Source organism: Octopus bimaculoides, chromosome 15 (genome assembly GCF_046866305.1).
Source record: "Octopus bimaculoides isolate indiv1 chromosome 15, ASM4686630v1, whole genome shotgun sequence".
Taxonomy (NCBI): Eukaryota; Metazoa; Mollusca; class Cephalopoda; order Octopoda; family Octopodidae; genus Octopus; species Octopus bimaculoides.
In genome coordinates, this window is record NC_142942.1 from 40,878,021 (window position 1) to 40,896,155 (window position 18,135).

An 18,135-nucleotide genomic window follows, 5' to 3' on the forward strand; every position below is an offset into this window, starting at 1 on the left:
AAAAGGGAGAAAAGGGAGAAACTGACATGCACACGTCAGTTTATTCAAATCTATTCAAAATCCATAAAGTGAAATTCCTGTCCAACAGCCATTATCATATCCAATTAGTTCAATTACAGAAATTAAATCAATTTAATTTAAATTTTCACATTGAAACTGGTTAATTGGGCATTTCATCAGGGAAGAATTTTCTCAAAAGGGAGTTGCATTTCAGCGTGTTGGTTGGCCTACGACAGACTCATATATGGATACATTGATCAATTATACACACACATACACACGCATACACACACATACATACATACATACATACATACATACATACATACATACATACATACATATACATACATACATACATACACACACAAGCACACACACACAAACACACAAACACACACACACACACACACACACACACACACACACACACACACACACACAAACACACACACATATATATATAACGTCCCACGTTTCTGAACTTCAGGCAATAATGAAATCACTATTCAATATGAGTTTACATACATATTCGTTGGCAGTCATGTTAGAGGATGATTACTCGCCTTGTTTGGAAATCTGTGGAATACCCTGCGTGTTTTTTGTATGCCAATCTGTTGCATATGTGACTTGTTAACCAAATAAACTTTGAATGAAATTATACTAGAAATTGATAATATTAATTAAAAGTTTGCTTTTTTTTTACTTTCTGTTTTTTTTTTCTTTTTCTTTTGGGTTCTTACCTTTCAACTGGATTTCTCAACAACAAAATAAATTTAACGTTTGGTGTCAGGTGTGAAATACAATGAGGTGTTAAGACTGTAGGTTGCTCAAGGCCTTTATTTTGCGCGATAAGCGGCCATCCAGTGAAATCCCAGAAAACTGTAGGACTACCATCACCTGAAATGCACAACATATATTGTATTTAAGATACAAGCTGAGGGCAGAGCGGCTTATGGTTGAGATTTCACTTGATATCATAGTATTTATTTATTTCTCAGAATCTATAATGGTGGAAGTCAAATGAAATTATCCGACTGAGAATGGAAACTCGAAAATAATGAGAATGATTAAAACAATGATTAAAGCACAACGAATGGAACAAAAACTCGGCTCACCTGGTAATTATCTCTCATTCTACAGTGTTCAGAAATGGCATTCAGTCAACAAATACATTGTGTTGTCTCCCTACTTTTTTTCAAAAGTTTATTGAAATTTATTCAACCGAACAAAGAAGCCAAACAGCATGTCAAATCGTGTACAGTATGACAAGAAATATGTTATATACTTAATTATACAGTAGTTATACTGTAGTGTTTTCCACCGTAAAACGCTTTCACTCAAACAATGACGATGACATGGCTCTATGGTCCGAGAGGTTTGATTCACAACACCGTGTCTATAGTCAGCACCACGACATTTTCCATATATTATCCAGCGAAACACTTGGAAATATGATCAATGACGTTTCCTGAGATCATTGGGTGTTCAAGGTATTTCAACACCTGGACACGTTCACTAGGAAATGCTACAAGGGTTCACCGAGCCCAGACTTGTGCCCATTAAACACTACTCCTGGTAGAAATACTCCTTCCAAGGATGACACCTTTTGATTTTCAATCACTTTTCCTTTTCTATCTCCACAGTCAACTTAATGTCCCTCAGTTAACTGACCACAGAGATGTCCACGGAAGAGTATTCTAGAATTACTTCTAGTTTCACTATAAGTGCCACGTGAATGAAATTAGGCAGACTGAAGATGTACGCAGCACCATCATGCGTGTGTGTGTGTGTGTGTTTGTATACATCGGCGAAAGATTTTATCGTTAACCCCAGTTAAACCTTGATCAAGGAAACCTATGGTCGAAGCATTCCAACCGGTCACACGCCATCGTCCTATTTCTTTTTTTCTTTTTCTTTTATTTTTCAGACATAGTGTATCTAGGATCACATTATCCAATATGTTCTCCACCATTTTTGAAAACAGCTGCACGTGATATAAGAGAGATTTAACTACCATATTTAGATGATTGAGTGACCACATAGAGATTCCTGTAAGCAATGGAGCAGTTAGGCAGAGGAAAGAGTTTGGCGCGCATTTGGAAAGCAAGACATAGTGGGATCTTAGAAAGGGAAGAGTCCAGGGTGGATGGAGGTTAAATGGAGGAAGAACAGAAGCCGTTTTAAGAGATGCTTTCGAGTCAATAATCTCAGGGTTTTAGGAAGCTGGCTGAGTGATATTACAGCTTTTTAGGAAGTCTCCAAAAACATTCCTAAAATATTTCTGATTGTGAAGAGAGACCCTAATTTATTTGCTAATGCAGTATGTGCGTGATTACCGTGAGAGAGTGCCACAGATCTAGCAGTTGAGATTATTTTGAAGGTTTAAGATGTGCACCTTTTTATAAGTATTTTAACACAATGATTTACTTGAGCTTTTTTTTTTATAGTGACTATTTCCTAAGTATGCATACTGTTTGTAACTTGGAGTTGTCATATTCTTATTAAAGCACATTTTCTTGTAACTGTTCGAAGGAGCAGTGAAAGACTCATGTAACGTTGCTTTTGGTTAAATGTAATGGCGCTACCCGCCAGAAGAGTAGATTAAAGAATAAATGAAATTACTACGAACTATATAAGGTCATATACTAATTCACATGTATATACCTACTGCGAACAACCATGTATGTTCATCTCGACATCAATCTGATAAATAAACACGCTTTAAATTTGATAAACCTCTTCTACCATGCCCACAAGAAGAAAAACAGAAAGCAAAAGATTATATATACACTTATAGTCAGGACCGGTTTTTAAACCAATTAGACAAATTTATTATTTATTTGCGTATTTTTGCTGTATTTACATTTTATCAGATCATCCCATAAGCTCTGTCCGAAATTTGAATAAAGAAAACAAGTGATCAAATGTTCTATTTAATTGAAATTTAATCATCAATGTACTTTCCCTGATTATCTATGACTTCCTGCCATCTGTTTATAAGCTTTTTAATCTCATTAATGTAAAACTCTTTTGGTTTCAAAGCGAAGAATTCTGAAATGTCAGTTTCGACCTCCTCCTGGCTTGCGAAAGTTATATCCCCCAAATGATTCTGTAAACTACGAAACAAATGGTAGTCTGAATGAGAAAGGTCGGGAGATTAAGGTGGATGAGGAATTTTTTCTCAACCAAGCTCTCCGATCTTCTGTGATATGATCTTTGCAGTGTGGGGTCACGCATTGTCCTGATGAAGCATCACTCCTTTTCGATTCACTAAAGCATGTCTTTTTTTCTTCAAAGTTTGGTTCAAGCGCTCTAATTGCTGACAGTAAACTTGAGCATTGATTGTTGCATTAGGTAGTAACAATTCAAAGTGAATTACTCCTTTGCAATCCCACCAGATAGAGAGAACCTTTTTCCCATGAAGTTCCCTTCTCGGTTGTGGTTGAGCTTTTTCCTTTTTACCAAACCACTGTTTATGACGATTAGCATTTCGATAGAAGATCCATTTTTCGTCAACAGTCACAAGTCTATCGAAAATAGGTGAAATGAGTTCTCGAGAATGGAGAGAAGAGTAGATCTCAACTCGAAATTTGCGGTTGCTTTCGGACAATTCATGAGCCACCCATTTTATAAGTTTAGGAACCTTTCCAAGTTGTTGAAGATGACGATGAACAGGTGTACGGTTTGAAATAAGCTTTATTGTCAATTCTTCAATTGATAATGCAGGATTTTCTTCAAGTAATGCCTCAAGGAGCTTATCATCAAACACAACTGGATCTTCATCTTCAAGTCTGAAATCTCCACTTCTGAATTTTGCAAACCATCTCCTGCAAGTTCTTTCATTCGAGCATAAACTGAGTGTATGTCTCGAGTTGCTTCGGCTGCAGAGTTTCCTTTTTTGTACTCATAAAGCATTATGTGCCTCAAATGCTCTTTGAACACTTCCATGTTAGAAAGGGTTTTTAATCAAGGAAATTTTAATTCTATTATTCTGTAAAATAATATTTAATTAGTTTAAATGTACACAAATGCATAAAAATAATTTTCAGTTCCATTAGACATTCTAAAATACTTTTAAATTTCATTCAATTTTAAAAAAAGGTAAAATCAGACAGAACTTATGGGATGACCTAATATTTGCATCATATGTACTTTATATACAAGTTTTACTTTATCTATTCGCTAGAAAGTTCGGAATACGAAATTTTGAGGTTCCTCAACTTGGAGTTTAATTATAAACGTTGACGTGTCTCTCTATAGCCGTGGTTCCCAATCAAAGTCCATAAGGTCCTTCGGGGTTTACATAAGATTCTATTGTTAAAGTTTATGTACTATAAATTGGTTATATTTCTACAATACACAAAATATTTCAAGAGTTTTTTTTAAATACAATTCCTAATAATATTTAATTAAATGAATATAATGTGACGTTTCAAATCATTGAAGGGATATGAGAATCCATACGAGTAAAATAAGAATCAAAGGGATCCATAGGCAAAAAAAAATAGTTGAGAATCACCACTATAGATATAGTTAAGCCTCTAGACTCTAGAGCAGGGTTTTCTCAACCAATTTTCACCAATGGACGCCTTTGATTACTACTTTATTTTGGTGGACCCCACCACAGCCATTCAGTGTTTAAAAACTAGTTTTATAGGAACTTCTTTCAAAATTCCTATTTTGATTTTCACACATTAACTCGTGTAGGTTGAACTATGTAAAATGTTAGAGAAAGAGACCTAGCTGTTTCTTGCGATGCATACTAATACATACGTCAAAAGCATTTTTCTTTTCAGGCGCCCTTAAAATACTATTGTGGATCCCTGGTTTATTATTTTGTTGCGTGGACCGCTAAAAGTTTGATATAGACCCTCAGGGGCCATATGGATTCCCGTTGAGAGCCACTATTCTATAGGCTTAACTAGGCGCTTTAGGAAAGAGTTGTACCGTACTCACATATTATATGAGATCTTAAATTTCCAGAAGAGTCATTCAGACGTTTGGCAGCAATATCAAATACATTCACATAGTCTTCAAATGACTGTATTCTCTTGTTCCGTATAAATACGTCATACCCTGTACATCACAAAGGAAAACAAGCAACGGTTAAACGCTTCAACGAAACTGCAAAAACTATGAAGAATGACCAGTTTGGGGAATAGTTTTAGAAAGAATAATTCTAAATTGAAGTTTAGGATTGTTTTCGATGAGAATGACATGTCCCAGTTAGCATTTTGTTCTTAGCATTTTATCAAAAAGTGATTATGGACCGTATGTTTTCTTCAATTTACAGAAGTCGAAACATAAAAAAATACTAGAGGTGCAAGCATTGTTCACATTGCTTACTGGAAACACAAATTCTGGCTTCTTATTTGAATTTCCCCCTCTCTCTCTCTCTCACTTTCTTTATCTCTCCCCCTCTCTATCATGCGTGTGTGAGGGGTGGTGATGGTGAGAAGGCACATGGCCGAGTGGTTAGGCTGTTCCACTCACGATCGCAAGATGGTAGTTACTATTCCCAGACAACAATGCGAAGAAGCGCAATGTGATCAGCGGTATGTAGCAACAGCTAATAGTCTGCACAACGTGTGTGTGTGTATCACTGTATCGACCAGACTACCGGATATTATACACCATTGGTCATAAAGCGCTTCCTCGTATTGGTTTCCATCTTGGCCCCAAACTGTTTCATTAAACATTGCATTTCCAATGATTTTGGCAGAAAAGTCATCTCGACGCTATGGAAGGCCTTTTCATAGTCGACAAAAGCGATGCACAGAGACAGCTTGTATTCTTTCGCTCTATCTATAAGCTCTGTTGTGGAGGCGCAATGGCCCAGTGGTTAGGGCAGCGGACTCGCGGTCATAACATCGCGGTTTCGATTCCCAGACTGGGCGTTGTGAGTGTTTATTGAGCGAAAACACCTAAAGCTCCACGAGGCTCCGGCAGGGGATGGTGGCGAACCCTGCTGTACTCTTCCACCACAACTTTCTCTCACTCTTTCTTCCTGTTTCTGTTGTACCTGTAATTCAAAAGGGCCAGCCTTGTCACACTATGTCACGCTGAATATCCCTGAAAACTACGTTAAGGGTACACGTGTCTGTGTGTGGAGTGATTAGCCACTTGCACGTCAATTTCACGAGCAGGCTGCTCCGTTGATCGGAGCAACTGGAACCCTCGACGTCGTAAGCGACGGGGTGCCAGCAACAATAAGCTCTGTTAGAGTGAATATGTGATCTCCCGCATTGTAGTTCTTACAGAGACCTGCTCGTTCCCTTTGCTGCTCCTCATCGAGGTGTTTCAGAGGTCTAGTGACTGTGACCTTTATAAGCACCTTATAGAGGTGAAACAGGAGGCATACGAAGCGATAGTTTCTTCAATCTTCCTTATCAGATTTTTTGTGAAGCTACATGGCATTCGACTGTTTATACTCTTTTATTTGTTTCAGTCATTTGACTGCGGTCATGCTGGAGCACCGCCTTTAGTTGAACAAATCGACCCCAGGACTCACTCTTTATAAGCCTAGTACTTATTCTATCGGTCCCTTTTGCCGAACCGCTAAGTTACGTGGACAGAAACACACTCGTAGTGGTTGTCAAGTGATGGTGGGGAGACAAACATACACACACACACACACACACACATACACACACACACACACACACACACACATATATATATATACATATATTTACGACGGGATTCTTTCAGTTTCCGTCTACCAAATCCACTCACAAGGCTTTGGTCGGTCCGAGGTTATAGCAGAAGACACTTGCCCAAGGTGCCACGCAGTGGGACTGAATCCAGAACCATGTGGTTGGGAAGCAAGCTTCTTTATTTCATTATACTAGCTGTGAAAGCCGTACATAGAGGGGACAGCACAAGGTGGGGGACAAAAAAACAAAACGAATGGAAAGGATGAATTAAATCTAATGAAAACTGAAATGAAACCATTCGGCCACACCTCCGAGCGACTTCATTGAACCTGTTAATACAACGTTGTTTTTTGTTTTGTTTCGTTTTGTTATTTTTTAAACTAGTTTATAACACAGTTATTAGCGACAGCTAATTATCATTCCCCCGAAGGATGTTTACATTGTGCTTCTTTAAAATATCATAAACTCTTACTTGCTTAGACATTGAGCTGGTGTCCAATTTCTTGACCCAGCACTCATAGTCATGGGTTTCCTCAAAGTCCTTTTATCTTGATACATATATATGCTGGGTCTGCGACGCTGGTACTAGTCTTCATCTGTGGTGCCGCTTCACTCTCCTTTTCCTCAATCGCCACGAGTAGTGGAGCACAAGCCACTTCCTCATTCTCTTGTTTCTCCTTAGCCTTCACAAGTGGTAGAGGACAATCCGCTCTAATGTGGCCTTTTAGGTCACATTTACAGCACCGCGGAATCCTCTCTTCCACTCTGACTTTCAGTGTTGCGTCTCCGACCGTGATTGTCTCTACCACATTTTCGATATCTTCCACTGCAACTTGTACCACCATATCAAGGCTTTGTCCTTGCCAGTTCCTGTGGGGTGTTCTGGCGGCCTGGAGGGCCACCACCTTCTCCTCCATGCCTAGCAGTATGGCAGCTACCAGCCAGGCTACATCCACTTCTGGCGGTATGCCTTCTACCCTAACCCTGGAAGCACGTCTCCCAAGGTATACGGGTAGAAGCAGCACTTCATCAGTTCTCAATGGTGTTGCTGAGTGCAGCCTGGCAGTAGCCACCTCCCGAAACCGCAACTCCACTATTCCAAAGATTTTTTCCTCTGGCTAGGTAGGAAATTCCTTACCAGATTTGTTTTAGAGCCTTTTCTCCTTGAGCCATCGTCATGATTTCAATCTTCCTGGCTGCCACCGAATGTTCTGTAAATCATGGTTTTCTCATTTTTCACTTTTAATACTTCTTTGTGTGCAGTGTGGGCGGGGGGACACACACACACACACACCTTCATTTCGTTCCCCGCCCTTTTAATCATTTCTTTGAATTTGCTCATATCCTCCAGCCTAACGTCTTCGCTTTTTTTTATTTCTTTCGTCGCCTCTGCATAAGTTTTGGTCTCTATTACTTCATCTATCCTCTTCAAACACTCCACCATTTCTTCCTCAGACGACACAAAGTCTGAAGAAGAACAATTCAAGCTCTCGCAACTCCTCACCCGACGCCCCTCCATTAAACAAGAGCGAAAACGTCGCGCCGCTAAGACAGCAAAAAAAATAAAAAACACGTGTGTTACTCCCAAAATCAAAAATTCAACTGACAAACGCTATACAGGAAGCAAGCTTCTTACTACCCAACCACGCTTGCGTCTGTGTGTGTGTGTGTGTATGTGTGTGTGTGTGTGTGTGCATACTCTCTTTTACTCTTTTACTTGTTTCAGTCATTTGACTGCGGCCATGCTGGAGCACCGCCTTTAGTCGAGCAAATCAACCCCAGGACTTATTCTTTGTAAGCCTAGTACTTATTCTATCGGTCTCTTTGCCGAACCGCTAGGTTACGGGGACGTAAACAGACCAGCATCGGTTGTCAAGCGATGTTGGGGGACAAACACAGACACACAAACAACACACATATATATATACATATACACATATACGACGGGCTTCTTTCAGTTTCCGTCTACTAAATCCACTCAGAAGGCTTTGGTCGGTCCGAGACTATAGTAGAAGACACTTGCCCAAGGTGCCAACCAGTGGGACTGAACCCGGAACCATGTGGTTGGTAAGCAAGCTACTTACCACACAACCACTCCTGCGCCTATGCGCATACGTATATATTTTATCTATAAAATAGAGAAAGAAAATGTAATTCACGAGACTCTTTATCCAGAACCACTACAACTGTTTCGATCCATCATGCACCGGTATCTTGCAGGTGAGCTTCTGTAGAAACAGTTGTGATGCATCGTGGGTGCAGATGTGTCTTCTCGGGTGATTTTTCAAAATGTATCTCGTTTTTTTTTTTTTGTTCGCCGTTTCGCTTATTTCTATGACAATACATTTTGATAATTGTAGCGTATTGTGTGCCTCTAGAATGAAAAATTCTTCTCATATAAACAATAAAATAAAGAATACGAGGATAAAATAGTTAAGAATCAAAATTAAAATTAATGAATTAAGGTTCTTCGACCTTGCATTTAAGGAACTAAAACCCAGACATATAGAGGGGTGGATTCAATACATTAGTTCGATTTAAGCAACTTTTCCTTCTGATTAAAAATAATAAAAAATAAACTGAATGATTTACCGAATCGCCTCCACGACCACCAGTGAGTTTCTTTTCCATTGAGTGCATTTGTTCGGAGTAATTCTGGATGTTGTCTTAGTCGAGAAAATAGATCAGTTGTACCACATTTATCAACTCCAACCAGATAAAAATATGGTAAACAACGCAAAGTTAAGGTTTTTCCACCCGGCATTTCATACCAACAAGGGTTCTTGAAGCGATTCGAAAATGGTATCGGTTTCTGGAAACAGAAATATATTACGATAAAAGTGCCAACTGCAAATTTAATTTTATATATAAATGAGTGTGCGCGTGTGTTTGTAATAAATGTATATTTTGTATATATCACTTTCGTTGGCTACGAAGGTCTTCAGCAACATCGAGATGAACGCAGTACTAAAATCTCTGAAAATGTAAGGAGTTGAGGTGCAATACACCAAACGATATAGCTCTGCTATTGCCACTCTAAGAGTTTCATCTAAGATGGATGTCAAACAAGGAGACAGCATCTCTCCAAAGTTTTTTTACCGCATGCCTAGTAATAGTAAAAAAAAAGGGCATCAACTGGAAAGAGGGCATGAACATACTTATCGAACTATGAAATTATACTTATCACCCAAACCACAGATCAACTGCAGACATTCTGACAGAACTGCACACCCATTGTTCAGCCTTATGTCTTAAACTGAACCGCATGAAAACAAAACACATGCGACCAGGAAGCGTAACGGAGTATGTCACACATTGAATGTGCACCGAGACATAGATGCCAAAATGCCGAGGAGAATAAGGGTAGGAAGGAAGGCATTTACTTCGATAACAGATGTGCTCAAAGCAAAGCTGGACAAGACCCTACGTGTCAGACCCTATCATAGTACTGTCTTAACTGTGCTGTCTATATGCAAGTGGGTTACTGCGAAGAAGGAGAAACATCGACTGGATACGTCTCAAAGGGCGATGGAAAAATCCATGCAAGGAATATCGTTGCGAGAGCATATCCGAAAAGAGATTATTCGCGAGAGAAACGGAGTGAACGGTGTTATCGCATAATATGAGAAGTCAAAGTCCCGCTAAGCCGGACATGTCGCAAGATTCACTGGCAGCAGGTGGACCCGTACATTTGAGTTATATCCGCGATGATGTGAAAACAATTTGGCTCAAAATAGAAAAGAACTGGAAGATACAAAACAATTGTAGGAGTGGCTGTGTGGTAAGTAGCTTGCTTACCAACCACATGGTCCCGGGTTCAGTCCCAAAAGAAACAGGAAGTAAGAGAAAGAGTACAGCAGGGTTCGCCACCATCCCCTGCCGCAGCCTCGTGGAGGTTTAGGTGTTTTTGCTCAATAAACACTCACAACGCCCGGTCTGGGAATTGAAACCGCGATCCTATGACCGCGAGTCCGCTGCCCTAACCACTGGACCATTGCGCCTCCACTAAAAGAATATATACAGAAAGAATTTGTAGACAGTATTTGACAGGAGAAAGCGTGTTTTGCTTAGTCAAAACTTCATCAGAAACCTTATTTAAATATTTATACAGAATTTTAGGGGTATGACCAACCTTTTTCCTTCATCTCCAGTCTTGTGTGTGTGTTTGACAAGGGTGGTTGCTATTTTTAGAAATAGTGTGTGAGGTTGGTTAGTGGGGGAAAGCATTCACATAGTTTGTGGAATCAAAAGGATTTTTTTTGTTTCTGGGCTAGTTTGGCATGGTTCGGTAGTTTTTAGATTGGTCTTAGAGTTCAAGATGGTGTGTGTGTGTGTGTGTGTGTGTGTGTGTGTGTGCACACGGTTCTATGCGCGTGTGTATATATATATGTGCATGTGTATGTATGTGGGGTTTTTTGACTAGTCTTAGAGTTCAGTGGTGTGTGTGTGTGTGCGCATGTATGTATGGGTCTGTGCATGTGTGTGTTTTATATTTAGCAGGGTGGTGTGTGCATATGTGCACGTTTGTCTGTGTGTGTGTGTGTGTGTGTGATTCGTATTTGTCAGAGGTGCTGTTTATGTGCACGTGTGTGTATGTATTTGTGTATATGTGTTTGTTCGTGTGTGTGTGTGTATGTGTTTGTCTGTATGTGTGTCCGTGTGTATGTTCGTGTGCGTTGTGTTGGTCAGCCAGGTGTGTGCGTGCACGTGAGTATATGTGTGCGCGTGTCACTCTGTGTGTGTTTGTAGTGTTATAATTGTCCGGGTGGTGTCTGCGTGTGTGTGTGTGTGCGTGCGCATACATATGTGTGTGGGGGTAAATATGCATGTGTGTGTTTGAGTGTGTATATGTGCGTGAGTGCGCTGTATTTGTCAGGGGCTGTGTGTGTCCGTGTGTATTAAGTTTATCAGGGTGGTGTGTATGTGTGCGTGTGTGTGTGTGTGCGTGTACTATTATGTGTGTTTGTACTGAGTATGCGTTTGTGTGTGTATATGTGGGTATGGTTTATGTAGTTTTTCGGGTGTGTGTGCATGTGCGTGTGTGTGTGTGCCATATTTATTGTGGCTAAGTGTGTGCGTGTACGTGTGCATGAGTGTGTACGTGTATGTTATTTTTCTGTGCGGTCTGTGCACATGTTTGGGTATATTTTCGTCAGTGTTTTATTTGTATTGTTTGTGTTGTGTGTGTGTGTGTGTATACGTGTGGGTGTGTTTGTGTGAGCATGTCTTGTATTTGGCAGTGTGGTGTGTATTATTGTGTACGTGTACGTGTACGTGCTTGTGTATGTGTGTATGTGTGTGTGTGTGACTGTGAGTGTTTGTTGTGATTCTTGGAACTGTACTGCGTGTGTATATGTGTCTGTTTTTTCTTTGAGTATGTGTGTGTGTGTGTGTGTGTGTGTGTCTTTACAGGGGAATGAGCATATTGTGTTTGTGTGTGTGTGTGTGTGTGTGTGTACGTATGTATGCATATATGCGTGTGGGGGGGAGGAGCTGTGTTGTATTTGTGTGTGTTTGTGTGTGTATCTGTGCATGTGTGGGTGTGTTTGTGTGTGTATCTGTGCATGTGTGGGTGTGTTTGTGTGTGTATCTGTGCATGTGTGGGTGTGTTTGTGTGTGTGTGTCTCGTAATTGTCAGGGTGGTGTGTGTAAGTGTGTGCGGCAGCGGACTCGCGGTCATAGGATCGCGGTTTCGATTCCCAGACCGGGCGTTGTGAGTGTTTATTGAGCGAAAACACCTAAAGCTCCACGAGGCTCCGGCAGGGGATGGTGGCGAACCCTGCTGTACTCTTCCACCACAACTTTCTCTCACTCTTACTTCCTGTTTCTGTTGTGCCTGTAATTCAAAGGGGTCAGCCTTGTCACACTGTGTCACGCTGAATATCCCCCCGAGAACTATGTTAAGGGTACACGTGTCTGTGGAGTGCTCAGCCACTTGCACGCTAATTTCAAGAGCAGGCTGTTCCGTTGATCGGATCAACTGGAAACCTCGACGTCGTAAGCGACAGAGTGCCAACATGTGTGTGTATCTGTGGGTGTTTGCTGTGATTGCTAGAATCGTATGGCATGTGTATATGTATGTGTGTTTTTCCTGGAATGTGTGTGTGTGTGTGTTTGTGCTCGAGAGTGGGGATATTGTGTTTGTGCGTGTGCGGCAGGTTGCATTATATTTGCGCGTGTGTTTGTACATCTCTGTGTGTCTGTTCTAGATGCAGTGAAGGCGCATGGCTTAGTGGTTAGGGCATTCCGCTCGCGATTGGAAGGTTGTGCGTTCGATTCCCGGCGACGCGTTGTGTCCTTGAGCAAGACACTTTATTTCACGTTGCTCCAGTCCACTCAGCTGGCAAAAATGAGTAGTACCTGTATTTCAAAGGGCCAACCTTGTCACACTCTGTGTCACGCTGAATCTCCCTGAGAACTACGTTAAGGGTACACGTGTCTGTGGAGTGCTCAGCCACTTGCACGTTAATTTCACGAGCAAGCTGTTCCGTTGATGGTATCAGCTGGGACCCTCGTCGTCGTAACCGATGGAGTGCTCCTTTTGTTGTTGATGTGTACCAGAGGGGTAGGGATAGGGCTATTGTGTTTATGTGTCCGCAGTCCAAGAATATTTCTTGAGATGTTAGAATATGTTGAGTTGTAATCTGTATTTTCTTTAAATAAGGATATTTTCCTAATTTATCCGTGTTTGGTCAGTTGTGCTGTCTGGGCACTGCTACTGTGGGAAAACTAGGAATTCGGGAGTGTTATTTTGTGCTCAGGCATCTAAGTGGCCATTAAGTGATATCTGTGGGGAGGGGGGATCACTCTGAGTGCATATATATATATATATATATATATATATATATATATATATATATATGTATATATATATACAAACAATATATGAGTATATGCATATATATGTACATGTATGTACATACCTTCATCTACATGTACACATAGATACATAACTGGGTACATGACGTGGCAAAAGAACATGGACAAAATGATAAACAAGGTACAACAAACAAGCAAGCCACATAGAAACATCTCCTTCATCAGCTGCCACCATTAAAACACCGGCGTTTCGGAGAATTAAGGCATTACGCATCGTTGAAATGGTTCTTCCAACGAACACAAATTAAATTATTTTCGTGGAGGGTAGTGGCGGACGGAAAACAAGACAGGAAAACGAAACGGTGAGTAAATAAACAAACAAAAAGGCTGTACAGCCAGACGTGAAGTGTGTATGTATTGAACGCTCTATATATATATATATATATATATATATATATATATATATATATATATATATATAGTGTGTGTGTGTGTTGTGTGTGTGTGTGTGTGTGTGTGTGTGTGTGTGTGTGTGTGTGTGTGTGTGTGTGTGTGTGTGCGTGTGTGTGTGTGTGTAACAAGCAAAGTATCGAGTTGTAGAATTTCTATAAGAGATGCAGGTAGTAACTCTGCTGAAAAGTAATGGTTGTTACTGCCTTAATGCGGTTGTTTAATACAGAACAATGCTGCTACTCTTTTTAACCCCAGGAGAACACCCCTTCCAGCTGCTTAATGACACACTCCCACCTAGCGTTAACAGGACCAGTAGACCAGCTGGTTTCAGGATCTTACCCTTGTTCGGTACTGGTATACATGTCTGCTAGACATGGCAGTCGTTTGTCCCAGTTTGCAATATATAAATAAATAAGCGACATTCAGCCGCTGATTTTGCATCAAGCAAAGTAGCTTCTACAAAGATTTACAACTTTACTCTTTTACTCTTTTGCTTGGTTCAGTCATTTGACTGCGGCCATGCTGGAGCACCGCCTTTAGTCGAGCAAATCGACCCCCAGGACTTATTCGTTGTAAGCCTAGTACTTATTCTAGCGGTCTATTTTGCCGAACCGCTAAGTTACGGGGACGTAAACACACCAGCATCGGTTGTCAAGAAGCGATGTTGGGGGGGGGACAAACACAGACATACAAACACACACACACACACACACACACACACACACACACACACACACACACACATATATATATACATATATACGACAGGCTTCTTTCAGTTTCCGTCTACCAAATCCACTCACAAGACTTTGGTCGGCCCGAGGTTATAGCAGAAGAAACTTGCCCAAGCGCCACGCAGTGGGACTGAACCCGGAACCATGAGGTTGGTAAGCAAGCTACTTACCACACAGCCACTCCTGCGCCTATAATTCTATTTTAAACAAGGACAAAAATTGAAGAATTAAATTGTTCGGGATGTGGGAAGAAGAAAATCAGATAAGCCAGAAACCCTAACAGCGAAAAGGGGTTCTTATAAATCAGAGTAAAATTGCTACTTGCCATTCCAATAATGTCGTCAACAACACCGGGTTGGGAGAAATTCGTTGGTCGATGGTAAATCCGTAGTTCTTCATGATTATGGTCAGGTAATGCATTTTGATAAAGAATGTTTTGAGAATACCACGTGGGAAACAATTTGGAATAAATCAGAAAAGCGCAATATAATACAAATGCAATTGAAAATAGACCAAAATATGTCCTTCGAATTCTTCGCCATAGAAAGCGGAAAAGATTTGTCAGTTTCATTAAGGTTCTCAATAAGGAAACTGAAAATTAGAAATAAAATATGTTAAAGGAAGACTGGACAAAAGAAAAGGATAAAGGATAAGAAAGGGATGAAGAGAAAAAAAGAAGGAAGGAAAGAAAGAAAAAGAAGGAAGGAAAAAGAAAGAAAGAAAGAAAGGAAGGAAGAAAGAAAGAAAGGAAGAAATAAGAAAGAAAGAAAGAAAGAAAGAAAGAAAGAAAGACAAAAACAGAAGCAAAGAAAGAAATCGAATTTAAATGTATTTAGTGAAAATGGTGAATTTTAGAGACAAATACCGAGAGAGAGAGAGAGAGAGAGAGAGAGAGAGATATATATAACAGACAGACACAGACATACAGGGATAAAGAGAAAGCATAGGGGTTCAAATGTTGAGTATTCTAAAAGTTGAGGGGTTTAAGTTCTATGAGATCTCGTGCCTTACTAGAAATAGTAGCCAAACTACTCCCAGATCACGATCACACCATACCGTTTCTTTTCAAATTCAGAGACTGACAGGTAGATACACAACTGTCTATCTGTCTATCTATCTATCTATCTATATATATATATACATAGATATGCAGGGCAGGGAATCGTCAATTAGTAATAAAATTAATAATTAACAATTTTGCCGGGTAGCTCAGTATGAAAAAACCTTTTCGGTAAAAATCATTTATAATCATAAATATATAGGGATTGACAGTAACCTGCTTCTCCAACATACTGAGAATTCAGAAATAGCAGTCAAAGAACTACTGATTTCAAAACTACAAATTATTACTCTAGATTGATAGCGATATTTTTGATACACACAGAACAAAAAACAGTAGAGAAGAGTAAAAAAAACCACCTGCCTTTAGTTAATTTAGTACGATCGTTTCACAGTTAAGAGTAAAGAATACTCTATTCTGATCTTCAGCTAAATATTCTAATAAAATATTTATATATATATATATATATATATATATATATATATATATATATATATATATATATATATATATATATATATATACATATATATATATATATATATATATATATATATATATAATATATATATATATAATATATATATATTTATCTTTTAATCTATCTATTTATTTATCTATTAAGCTATCTATCTATTTATCTATGTATCTATGTATCTATCAGTCTATTTATTCATCTTTCAATCTCTATCTAACTACTTATTTATCTATCTATCTATCAATTTATCTATTTATCTAACTTTCTATCTATCTATCTATCTATCTATCTATTTATCTATTTATCTATCTATCTATCTATCTATCTATCTATCTACATTTTTATCTATCAATCTATCTATTTATCTATCTATTTATTTATCTATCAATCTATCTATCTATTTATTTATCTATCTATCTAATTATCTATTTATTCATTTATCAATCTACCTGTTTATCTATCTATCTATAAATCTATCTATTTATTTATCTATTTCGTTGTTCGAAAATAAAGTTCGCTTTCTGTCTTCGTCTTTATGTTTTCGATTCTCATTGTGTTTATCGTTTTTTTGTGATGTCCTGTACACATATATGCTTGTATGTATACATATAGATGTCGGTATGTACATATATGTATGGATATAACATAATATATAATTATATGAATATATCCATACATGTATGTACACACCGACATCTATATGTATATATATATATATATATATATATATATATATGACGGGCTTCTTTCGCTTACTGTCTACCAAATCTACTCACAAGGTTCTGGTCAGTCCGAGGCGGTAGTAGAGGACACTTGGCCAAGGTTCCACGCAGTTGGACTGAATCCGGAATTGTAGTTGGCAAACAAGCTTTTTACCACACAGCCATGCCGACGCCTACAAAAACTGAGTTCTTGTTTGTTTGTTTATTTTTTTCGTGAAACTAAGTTTATGCGACCGGAATGCTAAACCTCGTTCTACTGACGCAACATTACATTCCAATACAACCGATTCTTAGGACTTCAGACAATGGTATTCAATTCAACAGTTATTTCAAGAATTTAACTAGCGTCATTCACGCAGAGAACTCACAACATTCGTCAAATGAATGAGACATTTCCATTCTACGTAATTAATGTATACATCAGTTTAGAAATTAAAAACAAATATAAATAAATTGGATTTTCGATTATTGCCATATTATTGTAAAAACAGAATTTTTTTTTTTTTAAATAAAGGAATAGAAAGTATGTAATAGAAAGCAGACTACAAAAACAAAAGCTAAATTGCATAATTTAGTAAATATCTTCTACGTTTGTTGGCACTCCGTCGCTTACGACGTCGAGGGTTCCAGTTGATCCGATCAGCGGAACAGCCTACTCGTGAAATTAACGTGCAAGTGGCCGAGCACTCCACACACACGTGTACCCTTAACGTAGTTCTCGGGGGATATTCAGCGTGACACAGAATGTGACAAGGCTGACCCTTTGAATTACAGGTACAACAGAAACAGGAAGAAAGAGTGAGAGAAAGTTGTGGTGGAAGAGTACAGCAGGGTTCGCCACCATCCCCTGCCGGAGCCTCGTGGGGCTTTAGGTGTTTTCGCTCAATAAACACTCACAACGCACGGTCTGGGAATCGAAACCGCGATCCTATGACCGCGAGTCCGCTGCCCTAACCACTGGGCCATTGTGCCTCCACTATCTTTTACGTATAACATGTAAAAAGAAACAATGCTTGTGCTATGTTCACGATTGCTGAAGTTTTCATCATTCAGGTTTTCATTCACAAAATTATATATACTACGACCATAAGCATGTATTGCTCATGTGTTATGTTTGTATTTCTCGGCGCGTTTGTTTGTGCATACGTTCAATGACTTCAAGATGTGTATGTTTCATATTACATGTGTGCCTTGTAAATGTGTGTGTGTG

At 39.2% G+C, this 18,135-nt stretch overlaps 1 protein-coding gene and 1 long non-coding RNA gene across 3 annotated transcripts in view; one reads left to right on the forward strand and one right to left on the reverse strand.

Annotated features, from left to right (window-relative positions):
- LOC106873515 (uncharacterized) overlaps positions 1-18,135 on the forward strand; it is a 92,449-nt gene that overhangs the window by 55,720 nt on the left and 18,594 nt on the right. The window lies entirely within an intron of this gene.
- The window catches only part of LOC106873514 (carbohydrate sulfotransferase 15), a 37,710-nt gene that overhangs the window by 17,287 nt on the left and 2,288 nt on the right, over positions 1-18,135 (reverse strand). The window contains exons 2-5 of one of the 2 annotated variants that reach the window (XM_089363760.1): positions 14,991-15,256; positions 9,252-9,471; positions 4,960-5,079; positions 744-900 (exon numbers count right to left, since the gene is read on the reverse strand). In XM_089363760.1, the coding sequence (XP_089219886.1) occupies positions 744-900; positions 4,960-5,079; positions 9,252-9,471; positions 14,991-15,236 (743 nt within the window). In that variant the 5' untranslated portion in view covers positions 15,237-15,256. The remainder of the gene's footprint in view (positions 1-743; positions 901-4,959; positions 5,080-9,251; positions 9,472-14,990; positions 15,257-18,135) is intronic. The other variant, XM_089363761.1, reaches the window with a different exon arrangement.